The sequence below is a fragment of the Zosterops lateralis genome (assembly GCF_965231275.1).
Source record: "Zosterops lateralis genome assembly, chromosome: 28".
Lineage (NCBI taxonomy): Eukaryota > Metazoa > Chordata > Aves > Passeriformes > Zosteropidae > Zosterops > Zosterops lateralis.
Genome location: NC_139788.1, coordinates 3,317,453 through 3,334,350, shown reverse-complemented (window position 1 = coordinate 3,334,350; position 16,898 = coordinate 3,317,453). Strand labels below are relative to the sequence as shown.

The following is a 16,898-nucleotide window of genomic DNA, read 5'->3' as shown; positions in this document are numbered from 1 at the left end:
ATGCTCCTGCTCCAGCCTTTCCCAGTCTGCCTGCAGAGCTGCTGCAGTGCTGCAGCAGCCTTGCTCATCAGCAGTGCTGCACCTAAATGCTTCTCCTGACTGGCTATTAAATGTGTTGCTGTATTTTAAAATTGACAAGGAAGTCTACAAAGAGACAGAAAAAAGCCTGGTGCCTGGAAAATGTCACTCACTTTAATGAAAAAGTACCAGTCTCCCTTGGTTAAGGGCTGATGAACAGGATGCACTGTGGTTTATCCTGGTTTCATAGCATGGATACAGTAAACCCAGAAATTAATGTTTACTGCACATCAGCAAATGCCATTGCAGATGGCTGTGGAGCCATCAGAACTGCAAGAGGAAAATGAAAACCCATAGAGGTAATGTTTTCCCAAAACTGTCATTTTCCTTCTCTCTGAGGAAGAAATGAAAACATTTGTCTTGCATCACATTTAATGCTCAGCAGCAGCAGAGGAGAAAAAGCACTTTGATTTCAAATGTCCTTTCCTACTTCAGGCGTTTGATGTTTTCAGGTATGAACAGCCAGTACAAACTAGCACTGTCCCCATCTTTCAACCCTTCCTAAAGAACAGCATTAAACACCCAGCCATGTTCCATGTGCTCCAGGGACTGGGCCAAATGTAGCCCAGGACAAATCTACTGATTTCAGCACGGGTGTAACTTAATTTTGGTCCATAACCAACCCAGCTTGGAATACCTTCCTCCTGGAAAGTCTGGCTATGTCTCAAGAACACAGCCTCCAATGTTGTATCCTTGGCTCACATTAAACTGCTCTTGGATTTGAAGTGCAAGGACAGCTGCAGAGCTGGCTTTGCATTTTGCAGGTAAAGTTGGATGGTTCAATAATCCTGGAATTAGCCCAGGTGGATATTTTAATTCTCCCTTCTCCTCAAAACTCCATCTAAACCTCAAAAATGCAAGTGCTAGGAATTCCATCATGCCACTATATTTTAGTAGAAAGTTTTTATTTTTATGAACTTGCATTTTGTTAAGAGACATGGACTTTCTTATTAGAAAAAATCATCAAGGAGAGTAAAAACCTTCCCCTAGCACACATCCAACAGTACACATTGGGACAATGGGAGCACTTCCTAAAGATGGGAAATCCTGTATGTTCAGCAACATTCAGAACCTGATTAATCAGTGTAATTTAATATTTGCAACCAGTTTACTAGACACATTGGACAGCAATAGCAGGATAACCTGGAAAGCAAAACTGCAAACAGAACAAGCAGGGAGATGTAAAAGCTGCTCCCCAAGAGCAAGAGAAGACATTTAAGAGTGGCTGCAAAGACATCTCAAATGTGCGACAGCTGAGAGAATGGGGTCACTGTGCTCAGCTCAACTGCTAGGAGGAGGAAAGAACAGGGAGGGTGGGAATGCTGCAGCATTGCAGGGGAGAAAGAAAGCTGAGCTCGAGTCAGCCCCAAATGCTGGGGGGGTTCTGGAAAATCAAACATTTGTCAAGCTTTAGTGCCTGGTTTCACACGTGTCATCCCGGGAGCTCTCGGCAGCGTCCCTTGGCTGCCTGCCACATCCTGCTCCAGGGTGGTGGCTCAGGCAGTCACAGCCCTACCTGCAACCAGGATTTGAAAAATTCAGTCATTTCCAGAACCAGAGGCAGCGGATTTGTACAATGCCAAATCCCTGAAACACAGCAAAAGCTATTTCAGGAACGGTTTAACAAAGTAGAATTATATTTCAGCATCAGGAGTGCACAAGCCTTTTTGAGATAAGGCACAAAAAATTATTTGCAGATGTAAAAATACAATCACTTAACAATTCAAATGTGCCAAATTCTGTGTAACATCAAGATGTACTGGCTTAACACTGTATGTATTTGGAGTAGAGACTAAACTGATTTCATTCACCCAGTGCCAAGGTAAGCCTTGGTGGATTTGAGAAAGAGGAACACTCTTCAAAAAAGAGAACATTTGGCATTAAGATGCCAAACTCAAGCAAGCAGACTGACATCAAAATACACTGTGAGCTGTATGCATGACTCTATAAAATCATGTACTTAACTGCCTCGATTCAGCATTTAAATGAAAACAGCTTACTTTATTGTGTGGATCTGAACAGGTACTTTTATAGGTAACAGTTTTCAGCTCTCAGACAATTCCCACTGACTGTCACCTTTCCTTCTCATCTGGCAAGCACACTGTGTGATTATACAGAGGATAAGCTTTACCACAGACCCATCCTGCCTCACCTTCCCACCTCAGCAGTTTATCCCAGCTAAGGAAGGGAAGGGGGGAAAAACCTACCCCAAAACCCAAACTAAACCTCAAACCACTGGCTGTGCCTTGTTGACAGGAGGTTGAAAACTGGCAAAAAAAAAAAAGGCTGAAATCTACCTAAAGCCAGACTGAGGAGGAGGAGGAGGACAGCTGTTCCAGACAGACCCACTCCAGCCCCAGCAACCACCTACCTGGGGAGAGTGACTGTCAGCATCCTGTGACCTGTTCATATTATTGCTCTGAGGAGGGAGTAAGCTTCTGGGGTAGTGTTCTCTTAGATTCTGTCCATTTTTCAGCAAGTTTTGCTTTTGATTTTGTTTCTCAGGAGCAGCTCTGTCTGCCACTAAGTGCCTCAGGACTTGATCCTTCAAGTGCTCTGCTTCACTTTGGCTGCTTCTGGAGTTCTCTGCCAGATCCCTTCTCAGGAGCTGCACCCTGTCACCTGCCAACCTCCACTTCTGGAATGATCTTCGCAGTCTTTTCTTCCTCTGGACAGGGATGTCCCAGTCCAACCATTTGTGACTCCAAGTCTTCACGTCACCTTCCATATGGAAGTTTAACAAGTGCTCTGTGGTTTTTGATTTCTTTAAAAACACCAAAACAGAATCTGAAAAGCCAGTCTTGTTGGCCTGACAAGTGCCAGGCACGGTGCAGTTCACCTGGATGCACATGTTTTCCAAGAACCAAAAGGCATCACAGGTGGGGTGCTGGCAGCAGGTGGTCTGACAGGAGCTCAGAGTGTGGAACCCTTCCAGAAGCTGCAAATGGTGACCTGGCCACGATGTCAAACGGCCGCCAAGCAGGACCTTCCCCAGCTCACATTTAGATCCGTTCCAGTTTCCATCTGGGAAAGAGGAGGGAAGACAAACAGAGAATTCTCAGTCCTTTATAGCAGTGGATAACAGATCTCATCACTATTGTCAAGATGAATTTGAGGCACAGGAATAACGCAGGAGAGTGGATATAAGAAACTAAATCTGACTTCTCAGAATCTCTGCCTGGCCTCACTATCCAGTACTTCCACAAGATTTTAAGGAACAATCTGCTCCTCCTACCTAAGCCACCACCACCCTCTCCAACAGGAATGGAGAAGCAGAAGTGAAGACAGAAATGCTCCTGTTTCAGAGGAGCCCATAATGCCCACACTGAGCAGCTGGACCAAGGTCACACAGCAAGTTCAGAGTCAGAAACTGAACCCCAAAATACCAAGCGCAGTTCTTTAACCAGTTATGGCCTTGCCTCTCTGCCCATAGTCTGCCTAAAAGGAAAACACTGCAAACAGTGGCACTGGCTTAGTGCACAGGACAGAGGCATTTTTAACTCCTCCATGCTGATATTTGACATCAGTTGCTTATTCTGACTGAATTTCCTTCACTTGGGAAGTCGTCATCAGCTTCTAGAAAAGGGCTCTGCAAGACAAAGCCTTGCCACCCACCCTGCCATAGTGTTTTTCATTAAAAACCCTCAAATATAATTTCTGTTATGTCATTAAAAACCCTTGACGTAATTTCTGTTAAGAGTCAAGTCACTTCAGGTCTCAGCTCTGCAGTAAAGCAACAACTGCTTTGCATACGGATTCTTTTTTTCTTAGCATGAAAATTTTGAGTGCTTGCAGGGATCAATGGATTAAAGGCTTCCAAAATTTAGAGCTCTGCAGATTAAGGACTCCCTAAAAATAGCCTGATGACCTATGGGACTGTTACACTGTGCTGTGTTCAGCATCCAAGCGATAATAGGTCATTGGAAGATTACTTTACAAACAGTGTTGCTGGACTGGGAGTTGTGCAGCTGGAGAATATGCTCCAGATCTGGCTCCCTCCCTATCAAGAATGGAGTTCTTGAACACAACACAAATGGGAAAGTTTTTTCTCCATTAAAATAAAGTCTGGATTTAAGTTACAATATCCTGATCGAGAATGAACTCGAGTTTAGTGACCAAGTCATGGGGGACAGAGTTCCCTGTGGGTGTCTGAACCCACCACTGTGCAGAAGGTGGAGAAGCTCCACTCAAGCAATGTAATGTGTAAAAGAAACTCTGCAAATGTTCAGCAAGAGAAGTTGAAATCAGCACCTTTAAAAACCTCAACACCCTCATCACACCTCATCAACTCCTTGGAGAGAGAGCAGACAGAGAATCTGTGTGCTCAGGGTAACAGCCAACCTCATCACACCTGGAACACCTGGAGCCAGGCCCTGGCAGCACTGTCACAGTCACAGGCAGGGACAAGCTCCTGGCACAACCTGATGGGGATGGAATTAGAACAGAATATGGAATGTGTGTACACACCAAACCCACGTGTATGCACACACACTCTCTCCAGGCCTGGAGCAACAATAACAAATTGAAGAATTACACAATTCCTGTGATTTTCAACAGGATCTCATCCACTCAGATTTACGTTTTGCCCGTAAAATTGCCTTTCTGTTAAAGGTGAATCACCGCCCCTAAAATATCCTGTGCATGAGAGAAATGTGCTGCTTCCCACGTTCCTAAAATCCTTCCTCCTCCACCACCACTGCTCATCCATCTCTCCTCATATGTCAGGCCTGGCTCACACATACCACTCAAATTAAGGCTTGATATGGAAGCAGTGAAATTCAGCAGCAGTTTCTAGTACCAGGCTTAGAACTGGGGCACACACAGAATGGGGCACATTTCAGAGAAAAAATGTTCCCAGGGAAGATATCCCTGGTGACAAATCACTATGTATCACAGGTATTATATTTATTCATCTCAAATGTAAAGCCTGGATCCCCAGAAACATCTCCTCACCATGTCAGAGCCATGACTTAGCTTGGATAACACAACACTACCATGCTGAGAGCACTCTGCTTCTCATTTAACACATTGCTAAAACAAGATTTGAATAATATTTTGGCCACATTTCCTTTCCAGAACTCTGCTAATGGCGACTTGGGACATGTTTATTTGAAATGAGCCAGTATGTTCTTTTGAACTGCTGTACATGGACAGCTTAAAACTCAGATAACTCTTAGGAATGACAGAAGTGAACAGGCAACTCCCAGCACCACAGCCCAGCATTCCAGATGTGAGTTTTCTACAGAGACACACTGATTTTCACATTTTATTTTCAAGTTCCATGGCCTCTGGTGGGCATCAAACATTCAGACAACTCTGCATGCCCTGGGAGAAAAGAGTCTACACTTGCATTTCATCTGTGGAAAGCAGGAACATTCCTGAGGATGAGTTCCCTCTCAAGCTCAGCACCACACAAGTCACAAGACAGCTGCACAGTGGGTGTGCTTAGTCACTTTTCCATATTGTTTTTGTCACATCAGTGGAGAAAAACTGCTCTTCCCAGGAACTCAGGAGTTCCTGTCCCAGGGATGCAGCTCACAGCTTTGCTGAGCAGCAGGGGAATGGAACACACAGGCACAGCTTCTATTAATAACTTCAGGTTTGCAGACTTGCCCAGGCAGTCAATCCTGCCTTGATACCAGATTAATGATTAAACACTTAACTCTGGGGACTTTTTAAGCCTGCCACAAGTCAGTCAGTTATGTCAACACAATCCCCCTTGCGTAACTCCACATGACCACGCTCATTTCTAGGCAGCCATAACTCCTCCTCAGCCTCACAAACTCCGCTGCCTGAGGGACACAAACAAGCCCAAAATAACAAAAACTCTGCAATGGAAAAAATGTCCACATCAGGGTAACTATGTCCATATAATTATATTTATTTCTGCACACGCAAAAAACGTAATTTAACGGACTCTTCACTCATTTAACCGTTGGACTTGATGATTTCAAGACCTGCACTGTTCCAACCCTAACAAATCTATGAGTTGGCTTTAACTCTTCCAAACAGAGCAGCCCTTAAACACACCAACACTGTCTACAACACCCTCAGGAGTCTCATAGGAGCTCTAACTCTAAACTTCCAAGAAATTACTAAGGCCAGGAAATGTATGCAGGAAGCTCAGTTGACAAGGAAACACCATTCAAACACACAGCCCTTTGCTAGAACCAGGAATACAAATATGTCTTTCCAGACTCTAAATTAGCTGATTAAGATCACAGAGATCATTAGCTTAATTAAATCTGCCACTGGGAACTGTCCAGGAAGGTCCAGTAACACAACAGAGATGCTGCAGCTGTCTGGAGAACACGTCCACATAACTGGGAAACAAAGAAAACCAACCCCTTCCCAAACCAAACATCACACAATCCATTAGAGGAAAACTTCCATCCAAGCCACTAACTTGGTTATTTACTTGAGCAGGAGGTTGGTTGCTCAAGTTTGAACAGGAAATAACAAAAACAAACATACCCATGGCCTGTAGGCAAATAAAGACTTCTGACACGCTGTTCTTGGGAAAAGCGTTCAACATCTTAGGGCTAAAAAACATTCCTGCCTTTCCACGTTGCTTTCCTTAAATTAAATCATTTTCCAGATTATCGCTTGTTCCTTTTGTCAAAAATTAAGGTCAGAAAAAGCTCTCTCTGAGATACAAGCTACACTTTTGAGAGCTCAGTTAATAACTTCCAAGGGTGGAGTTTTGTTTGGTTAAAAAAACCAACAGCTTTGGTTTGTTAGTTCTAAAAAAATCAATTAAAAAGGAAACCAATAAAAAAAACAACCCTACGATGTCTACCAGCAAATAATTTCACTTTTATCTCTGAGTATTTTAAATGAGTAAGAGGGATAAAGACCATAAAAAAACCATACACACAGTCCCAGAGAGAACAGAAGAGTCACCTGCAGAGGAGCACAAGGCACACAGGCAAGTGCACAGGTAGAACAGCTGCAGAATTCCCAGCTCCCTCACAGCTTTTCCCAGGCAGTATCGTGACAGGAACCAGGAGCTGATGCTGGGCTTGGCTTCCAACCTCTTCTCCATGGCCTTTGTGGGCAGCAGCAGGGTTCTAAAAACACACAGGGTATGAAACACAGAACATCCCGTGGCAATTGAAATGCTCCTGCACAGATCCAGCCAGAGTGCAAAGTGAACAGAGCATTTGTGCAGGAAAAGGAATGTCTTATCAGCTGTGATTAGCCCAGCTGTTGCTAAGGAACTATCAATGTCTGATACCAAAATGAAATTTGCAGTGGCACAGCTCCCAGTGCTGAGTGCAGGGGGCATTTCCCTTGTGGTTTTCTCCTCCAGACCCTGTTTTTCACCTGATATCACAGAGGCTGCCCACTGGATCCCAAAGAGGCATTTGGGAAATTTCAGTTTCAAATGAGCCTGAGGACTGGACAGCCAGGGAGCAGCAGGAGGAGAACACAGGCACTGCCAAGCCCTGCACATCTGCCCGGCGATGTCATCCCAGGCACATCCGTGCCGGCTGGTGCCAGCTAGAAAAAGGGAAACGAAAGCACAGCAACGCTGGGAAACCGGGAGCTAACGCCCTGGTTTGCTTCTTACTTTGCTCCACAGGGCAGGGATCACCAAACTTCTCTGCCTTTCTAATGCCAAAGGGTATTTAATAGCCTCATATGCTAATTAAATGTAAATTATCTGTAGGTGATGCGATAGGAGAACATTAATTATTTCACAGGTAATAAATAGTATCTATTTTAAGGGCGCAATGAAAGCGTCATTAGGCACTAAAGGGCATTAAATCTGCCAGTCCTGAAGAATCCAAAGGGAATGTTGTTACAGCCAGAGCCACCGGCGCTCCTCCAGCACTCAGAGCTTGTTACACCTCGAGGAATTGCACTCAACCGTCCGCAGCAGAGCAGGAACAGACGCGGGAGGAAAACTTCACGGGGGGAAGATATAAACCCGCCCCCCTCAGCCAACAGGTCCTTGGGGAAACTTTCCCAGACCCCCGGTCCCCGCACCCGCCCGGCCGGAGCCCCCAGCACGGAGCCCCCGGGGCCGGGCCCGGGCCCCGCGGGAGGCGGCAGCGCCCCGAGCCGCCGGCCGGTACGTACCAAGGGCTCATCGCGAGGCTCGGCGGCTCCTCGGCGGCTCCTCGGCGAGCTCAGGCGGGCATCGGGCGCCGGGCACGGCCGGGGCTCCAGCGCGGCGGGCCCGGGGGCACCGCGGCCTCCTGCCCCGCGGCCATGGCGGTGCCCGCGCACGCTCACCCGGAAGCTGAACGGCCGCCTGCCGGCACCAGGGCTGGGTCTGGCCGTGCGGGCAGTGCCGGGGCTGCGGAGCCGCGGGTCCCCGCCGCTCGCTCCCCCCGCCGGTCCCGGTCGCACCGGGCGGGGCGGGCGCGGAGGCCGCGCAGCCACAGGTGATTTGCCCACAGTTCCGCGCGGAGGCGGCGGCTTCGGGCACCGCCCAACAAGGCGGCACGCGGTTGGCCGGCGGCGCGGAGGCGGCGCGCGGATTGGCTGGAGGGGCAGGGGGCGCGCGCCCGCCCGCAGGCGGGGCACCGTGAGGGAACGGGCCGGAGCCGTGAGGGACGGGGCCGAGGAAAGGCTGCCCGGGTTCCCCTCTGGTCCTTCAGCCCCGCTTCCCGGCCATGGCCTCGGACTCCGGGGACGGGCACGCCACGCTGAAGCGGTGCCTCGGTGTGCTCAGAGACGCGAAGAACGACAGCGAGCAGTTCGCAGCGCTGCTGCTGGTAAGGAACCGCGGAATCGCCTCAGGAGCGGGCAAAGAGGGGGCCGAACATCCTGCTGGAGATGCTGGGACGCGGGGAGGTGGGGATTAGGAACTTGGAGCAAGCTGCTTCAGAGCTTTGGGGTTCCCTTCAGCAAAGCAAGGGAGCCTGGCCTTGACTGGGGTGTGCGGAGGTCAGTCGGTGCTGCCAGACTTTTGGAACACCGTGGTAAACCTCTGGATTAGCACTTGGGCCAAGTGCCAGCTCACTGGGTACTTCCCTGCACTAATTAAAGTTGTTTTGGCTTCTGATTTCCAACAGTTCCATCCTGTACATGTACCAAATCCTTTTGCTGTGCTCACGCTCGCTCCTGTTTTGCCTCGTAGGTGACCAAAGCAGTCAGAGCGGGAGAGGTGGACGCCAAGACCCGCCGGCAGATCTTCGACGCGATCGGATTCACGTTCCCGACCCGGCTGCTGCTCTCCCGGCAGCCGCCAGCCGGCTGCCCCCCGCACACCTTCCGTGCCCTCGGCCTCACCCTGCTGGCCTGTTTCTGCACCGACCCGGAGCTAGCTGGGCACTCCCAGATCCTCAACAAAATCCCCACCTTCAATGACGTCCTGCTTTCCCCCTGCGACCCGGACAGCACATCCATGGTCGATGATGTGTATCAGTGCCTCAGTGCTATCCTGGCCACAGCCAGGGGCGCCAGGGCGTTGGTGACCAAAGGGACAGTGTCTGCCCTGTGCCAGGCCTATCTGAACGGTGGTCACAGCTCTGACCGTGCCCTCACACTGCTTGTGGGGCTGTTGGGCATAGCAGAGGCCAAGTGCTGGCACAGAGATGCCCAACAGCTCCTGGCTGTGCTCAGCAAACTCTCCAGTGACTTCCTCAAGGCTGAAGACATGACCAAATTTGAGCTGTGCGAGGTCCTGCCTCACTTCATCCCCCTGTCACCTCCTCTCACGGAGAGCTCGCAGGGCTGTGTGTGCCTCAGCAGACTTTACAAAGGGCTGGCTGAGGTTTTGGGCAGCAAACTCAGCCAGTCACAGCGAGACCCCGCTCTGAAGCTCGCAGGCAGCCTCGTGCAGGCCTGTGGGGCTGAGTGGATCCCAGCAGGGAGTGCTGGCAGCAAGTTCCTGGCCCTGCTGGTGAACTTGGCTTGTGTGGAGGTCCGCCTGACCCTGGAGGAGCCAGATCCCCTGGAGGTGGAGGGGAAGAAAGAGGTGGTGACAGCCTGCTATGTCCTTATGGAGATGGGGATCCAGGAGTGCCTGAAGGAGGAGAACCCTCTGCTAGAAAATGTGCAGAAAATGCAGCTCATGAGGATTATGGAGGAGGCATTTGGAGCTGTGATATTCTACTTGAAACAGGTAATGCAGGGCTTTGAACCAAGAGCAGCTTGTGGGGCTGTCTCTGTGTAGAGCAAACTCTGCCTCTTAGCCCACTGTGGTTTCCAGACCTGTGGTAGTTGATGTACAATAATGTGTCCCTTTGCTTTCTTCATGCAGGTTAAACAGGAGGAGCTGCAAGATCCTTTCATCTTTGCCTCTGTCCGAGTCCTTGGAGCTTGGATGGCAGAGGAGACGTCCTCCCTCAAGCAGGAAATCTGTGAGCTCTTGCCTTTCCTTGTTGATTATGCCAGGAAGCTTTTCAAGGAGGGCAGCCCAGCTGTGAGTCCTCCCCAGGCAGAGCTGGACAGCACCGAGGGCTCTGCCTTACCCCAGGATGCCCTGAGGTGAGCATTTTAAGCACATTTGTTGCATTTTAGTGCAAACCTCCTCAAATATTTTCTATATGTACACTCCCTGCAGTGTCAGTTCCATGGGGCTGTTTCCCTTGAGATGGATGTAAATGCAGGGCTTTGAGCCATTCTACCTCATGCTCCCAGTTTCTTTCCCCTTCCAGATTTCTGCTCCCTGGCTTTTGCCATTTGACAGCAGAGGACAGGCCCCGGGACATTCTCATCTCTGCAGGGGCACTAGCACTGCTGTGTGAGTACTTCCTGCAGCAGTGGGAGGTTCTGACCTCTGAGTCCACGGCCCCAGAGCCCCTGACAAGCACTGAAATGAGTCTCCAGACCACGTGTGGGGTTTTCCTTAACCTGGTTGTGACTGCTCCAGACCTGGTCAGGTAACAGAGTGTGGGAGCTGGCTCTGAGTGGGAGGAAAGGGTGCCTTGTACATCGAGCTTGAGGCTCTGTTAACACACTATGCTGAAAAGAGATTTTCCTTTTTCAACCCAAATTTCATTACGTTTTTGTTGCTGGGTTTAACCTTGACATTTCTCAGGTGCTTCTGGCTCTGCTCAGGAAATGTGTCAAAAAGGGTTTATTTTCTCTCTAGGCGGGACAAAACCTTTTCCTCCTTGATGGATGTGTTGCTGAAGTCTCTTCCACTTCTGCTGCCCCAGAAGCATCACCTGGTTCTGGCAGCAAACGTTGCCACTCTGGGCCTGATGATGGCCAGGATCCTCTCAGGGTCGGCAGGTAAAGGAAGTTCCCATTGGCAGAGCACACATTGTGCGGCCTGGGCAGAGACCAGGAGCTGGGAATTTGGGCTGGAGAAAGCAAATAGGAGGGAAGCTGGTCCAGTTTGTCATGGGAAAAGTGATAAAACAAAAATGTTCAGGAGCAAGGAGTACATGAAACATTCAGCAGGCTGATGTGCTGGCATGAAGAGATTTCTAGGGCAGGAAAGTGCTGGGGCTCCCCACAGCCCCACCACAGGGCTCTTCTTTGAGTGAACAAACTCTGCATTGTGACATTAATTTCCTTTTTCTTCCAGCCCTTCAGGGAACACGATCTGCCAAGGAGTTTTTTGGAGCTGCCATTCGCTTCCTCTCGCAGGCCCACACAGCCCAGGCAGATCCCAGCAGCGATGGCCTGGCCCTGGCCGTGTCTCCTGCCTACGTAAGTGCCTGGGATGACATCTCTGAGCTCTGGTTCCTGGGAATGCAGGCCCTGGCTGGCTGCATCCCTCTTTTCCCGTGGCTGCCACACGCTGCTCTCCAGGCAGGCTGGCTCGAGGGACTCTCACAGCTGCTGTCCCGTGTCTCTCCAGCCTCCGTGGATTTGGAGCTCGTCACTGCTTTCCAGGCTGTGCTGGTGGAGCTGGCCAGAGCCAGTGAGCACTGCAGGGATGTGATCCTGTCCCACCAGGGCACGGAATGGGCCAATCTGTATGGAATGGCAGCTCTGGAACAGTGTCTGGCCGAGCAAGGAGGAGCCAGCAGCACTGTAGGTGGGAAATGAAGCCAGACGCCTGCACATGGTCTATTCAGCACTTCTGCCATGTTCTTTGCTGCCAGATGGACACAAAGAAAACAATTTAAATGACCAAACTTTACCAAACTGGAGTGGTGCTGCAGCACCCAGCATGATCAGCACTGTCCACATTAGTGTGCAGAACTGCTGCTGCCTCAGAACACTTCACCATGCCCTTGCTCGATGTGTTGTGAGGATTTCTCTGTAAAAACAGCCTGTTTTGTTATTAAAGACATTTTGTCAGTTTGTTTTTCAGACTCCTCAGTGATGGGATTTCTTTCTGCCGGGGCCCTCACAGGATGCTTGCTTTTTCCCATTAATATTGTCACAGTTCTGTCCCAGCATTTGCACAACACATAGAACCCTGAAAAAGACAGGAATGGGAAAAGTTTTATTATTGATTGATAGCATTGGGAATAACTCCTTGTGACTTGATGATGTCATGCTGCCAGATGATCTCCCAGTTCATACCCACCACTGGTGCCATCATCCCAAGTTCACATTTAGAAAACCTTCCCAGCACCACTTGCTTTGCCTGTTTTGCCCCATGGAACACCTGCACAAAGTACATCCATGGGATTTTCTATTTGCTCCCTCTTGCCTGCAGGATGGGATGTACAGGGAGAGTTTTCCACTCTTGCAAGGTGAAGGATTCAGTCTTCCTTTGCTCTTTTTATGGTGTGAAGGCCAAAATGAGTGAATTCTTCATGGCTGATACCCTGCAGACCAACGAACATCTTGCTTTACAGAATAGATAGGCTACATGTACCATGGAGTAAATTTGTAGCACCCGCTGCACAGCCTGGCCTCCCAGTTCTCCAGTACCGCGTTATCCCAAGGATATTTCCCAGCAGGGGCAGCTCACAGGGTGGCTGCTGACACTGAGGCTCATCCGAGCGGCGCTCCCTGGTCCCGTATCTCCACCAGGTGTCAGCCGAGGAGTTCTCTGGGAGCTGCTGCCTCGCCGGGACCGGCTCTGCCGCCAGCCCAAGGCGTCGATCAGAACTCATTGGAGAGGGCTGTGGAATCGTCTGATCAAGAGAAAAATCAAGCACTAAGCTGCCTCAAAAGGAGGACTGGCTCTGGGTGTATCCCTGCTTTACACTGTTTTTGGCTCGCTGCTGGAGAGGAGGCTGTTGCTCAGGGTAAGTATCTTTAGATCTTTTCAGCTCAGCCCTGAGCAGCCAGTGCAAGTTGGAACAAAGGCAGATGCTCCCAGCAGAGCAGTGCGAGCCAAACAGGCAAATGAGCCTCCTGGCCTTGGAAAAGAGCAGAACTTTGTGGAGCTGAGCTGAGAGAAGCTCTTCAGCCTGCCAGGAGCACATCCCTGCACCACAGGGAAACACCAGCAGGAAAAGTAAGGAATGCAATGCAGAGTCAGTAAAAACACCCAAACCCTCAAAGCCTTTACCTTCAAGTGTTTCCAGTCCTGTACACTCTCTTGCCTCTGGTCAGGGGTGCAGGCTTCCCATTTATGACAGCCACTAATTAGTGCTAATGAGAGATATGACCTGTATCACCGAGAGGATGTTCTGCTATCCCCAGTGCGGTGCTGGGCTTGCTGTGGGCAGCTGATCTGGTTTGGTTCATTCCCATGGGCAGTGGTTGGAGCTCCCACAACACCTGACCAGAGATCAGCCTGGGCCTGCAGTTCCAGCACTAGCACAGTCCTAACCCAGAGGCCTTTGGTTGCTGGTCTGTAATTCCCTGAGATGCTCCCTGGGAGCAAACCAAGAGCCCAGGAGGTCCTCCAGTTTTATCCTTCCCCATCTTAGGGAGTAGGGTTTGGCCACCAGCAGGTGCCTGGAGAGGAGCATCTGCACCTCATTCCCTCACTCTTCAGTGTAAAGTCCCCTTAAGGATGAGCAGGACCGTCCATGCCCTGCAAGAACTGGACCCTCCCTGTGACCATGATGTATTTTTTTCTTTGCATGACACAAAACACACTCCTTGTGAGCCCCTCACAGCTCCTGAGCCGACAGTGGAAGAGGTGAGACACCCACCTTGCTCTGGGACATTACCAGGCTGAATGCCAGTGGAGATGGGAGAGCTCCTTGAGGAATATCACTGCTCTCTTGTCCTGGGGCACTCTCCAAACATTCTCAGACAAAGCACCCCCAAAAAGACTATTTTATCTCCCTGAGACTGAGCACTAACAACAGTGAGCACTGTGCTTTTAGGAGGGGAGGGCACTGGAGGTGTTGGAAGCCTCCTGCCACGTGGGCATCTCCGTTGGCTCCATGTGTGCCAGCCCACAGGCCCCAGCACGCCCGGCTGGCTCAGCCCACGCGAGGGAGATGGTGCCCTGGCAGCCTGGCCAAGACTTCAAAGGCTGCAGGGTGTCCTCAGCCATCCTGAGCTTTGCAAACCCAACCACAGGTTCTGCCCCTGGCAGTTGACATCCACAGGCACTGATGATCTGGTGCCAGAGAGGTGGATGTGGCATCATCTAAAGTCACCTCTCTGCCAGTGTTTGAGATCCCAGCACGGACTGGGATTGCAGCCAGCAACACCCAAAGCAAACTGTGCTTCATCTCCCAAGTGCTTTTCCAACACCAGGACAAGGTCTCCAGGAGCAAGATAATTGTTCACTGTTCTCCAACAAGATGGGCAAGGTCCCAGAGGAGCAGATCCACATTCTGTTTCTCTTTGACAACTTAAATGTCATAATGCCACTGCAAACCTGACCATGATATAGTTTATCTTACTGAATTTATTCATCTCACCACAAAAGCACTGGCAATAAAATTAAATGTTTCATGAGGCTGCTATTTGGCTGCTGTGCTGCCAGAACCCAGCACAGCACCCTCCCTCCTGCCATGAGATGTAGCAGGGGTGGTGAGAGCACAGGAGCAAGGGGGCTGCCACACTCCCTGCTCACCCCTCAGCAGGGTCCCTGCCTGGCTCTCCAGACCCATAACAAGAAGATTCCTTCTGAGAAGGGGATGTGGAAATTAATAGGAGCAGCCTGTATTTCCCTGAGGTGTTGATGGGAGCTGAGCTTCTGGAGAAGAACTGGTTTGTCTTTGACTAGGGGAGAGCTCTGCTCACTTACTTTAGTCTCAGTGCTCTCATCACCCTGTTCCACCAGTCCATTTTTTGCTGACCCCCAGGAGCAGAAGTTGCTGCCTCAAGCCCCTCCTGGCAGTGCTGGGGATCTCCTGGGAAGGAGCTCTGGGACCTTTGTTACAAAACCATTTTTTCAGAGATTTCTGGCTTGTGTCCATGTGCAAGAAGTGGTCCCTGGGGTGGAGACCTCGCCTGGACTCACAGCTAATGCTCCCTGTAGCTGGGGGGGTGACGAGGCAGCTCTTGTGTTGAGGTCCTCAGCAGGACCACATCACTGTTAGGAAACACAAAGGATGTTTGCCAGAGCAAAACACAAGCACAGCTGGACTTATGGTTCTTAAACAATGATGCTAAAGAACAGGTAGTGGGGAGCTGTGTTTGAGCCTCCTATGTTCAGGTGACCCCAGCAATTGACCTGGCCAGGTTGAACCAGAAACAAAACCAGGCAGCTGCTGGGAGAGTGTGGTGGCAGCCCCCCCTGTGTGACAGTCCTGGGCCCTGCCTGGGACCTCAGGACAACAGGTAAAAGTGAATAATTGTTCATCATCAGCACTGGTGGTTTAATGGGTGCCTCCTGTCCATGAGAGGCCCAGGGGTTTGGTTTGCCCTCATCATCAGGCATTGTACAGAGGGTCTGGGGCAGTGAAGGACTCAGGTGGGTCTTGGACATCTTGCAAGGACAATTCTGCTTCTTGTAGGGCTCTGAGGGTGCTGCTGGGCAGGACCTCAGTGCTGGAAGGTGCTGATTGTGCTCCCAGAGAAGGTGCCAGGGCAGGGTAACTCCTGGGAGTTTCCCAAAGCCCAGAATCTATTGCAAGGTCCCTTTTCTCCTTCCTGAGCACTGTTGTGCTGTGCTGGGGTGGGTGACACTCCCCTCCAGCCTCACAGCCCCACAGCTCCAGGCTGCCCTGGCCCACTGCCCCAGCCCAGTGTGTTCCCACGACCCCAGTTTGCCCAGCATGTTCCATGAGAGGCAGCAGGACAGCTCTGCCTTTTGTTTTTCCTTCCCTTTGTCTGTCAGTGTTGCAGGTTTCCTCTGTCTCATTTTTGGGAGGAAACACAGCTTCCCTCCAAACTGCTGCAGGGGACCATCCTTCTGCTCGCCTGCAGTCCTGCGCAGGCCGACTCACAACCCTTCCTGCCTGGATTTTGCAGTTTCACCTCTTTCAGATGAATAAAGACTCGACATTATACGGACTAGACGAGCAAGGGACATTAAGAATGAACTGGAACATAACTGCAAAATACAGCATGTCCAATCCAATTTTTCCTAGCAAATGAAATGGATCTGGTGGAAAATAAATACAGAACTTCCAGGAGCAGCGTCCTTGAAGAGCATTTGAGGGGGATGAAGAGATTTGAATGGATCAACCCTCTATACCTCTGCATATCCCTCCTCCCACCCTTAAATGCCATCTTTAACAGAAATAAATTAGAATAAACGATCAGCCCTTGCCTCCTAAAGACAGGTGGCAGGGTAATATTAAAAGAAATGAATAAAAATTCGTTTAATGAGCATTGTTAATTAAACCTGGAAATCAAAGAGGTCTGAGTTGTGGGAATTCACAGGAAAAATGAAAATGAAGGGAGCTGTAGCTCGGGGCTGGAAGAGTGGAATTAAATTAACTGCAGTGTGGGGTTGTGTTTGTTGATGTCGATCACACAGCACGGCGTGTAACAGCTGGGGGTGAAGGGTTTGTGCTCTGCTGATGGAACCTCCCGCCCAGCGATGGGCGGCCGGGACCCTGCGGGTGGCACGGTGACACCGTGGGGACCTGCGG

General features: G+C 50.2%; 2 protein-coding genes across 2 annotated transcripts in view; one reads left to right on the top strand and one right to left on the bottom strand.

Annotated features, from left to right (window-relative positions):
- KIAA0319L (KIAA0319 like) overlaps positions 1-8,223 on the bottom strand; it is a 30,005-nt gene extending 21,782 nt beyond the window's left edge. Inside the window, exons 1-3 of the mRNA XM_083879614.1 lie at positions 8,164-8,223; positions 6,982-7,148; positions 2,450-3,102 (exon numbers count right to left, since the gene is read on the bottom strand). Of these exons, the coding sequence (XP_083735740.1) occupies positions 2,450-3,102; positions 6,982-7,123 (795 nt within the window). The 5' untranslated portion in view covers positions 7,124-7,148; positions 8,164-8,223. The remainder of the gene's footprint in view (positions 1-2,449; positions 3,103-6,981; positions 7,149-8,163) is intronic.
- Positions 8,224-8,631: 408 nt separating this feature from the next.
- Positions 8,632-12,276, top strand: NCDN (neurochondrin). The gene is made up of 6 exons (XM_083879345.1): positions 8,632-8,804; positions 9,170-10,156; positions 10,295-10,521; positions 10,692-10,916; positions 11,129-11,271; positions 11,570-12,276. Exons 1-6 carry the CDS (start codon positions 8,703-8,705, stop codon positions 12,034-12,036), a joined length of 2,151 nt encoding a protein of 716 aa, XP_083735471.1. The 5' UTR covers positions 8,632-8,702; the 3' UTR covers positions 12,037-12,276.
- Positions 12,277-16,898: the final 4,622 nt, after the last annotated feature.

Coding starts and splice junctions, on each gene's coding strand:
- NCDN (XM_083879345.1), top strand. CDS start 8,703: ATGGCCTCGGACTCCGGGGACGGGCACGCCACGCTGAAGCGGTGCCTC. Junction 8,805..9,169: donor AGTTCGCAGCGCTGCTGCTG/GTAAGGAACCGC, acceptor TTTGCCTCGTAG/GTGACCAAAGCAGTCAGAGC. Junction 10,157..10,294: donor TGATATTCTACTTGAAACAG/GTAATGCAGGGC, acceptor TTCTTCATGCAG/GTTAAACAGGAGGAGCTGCA.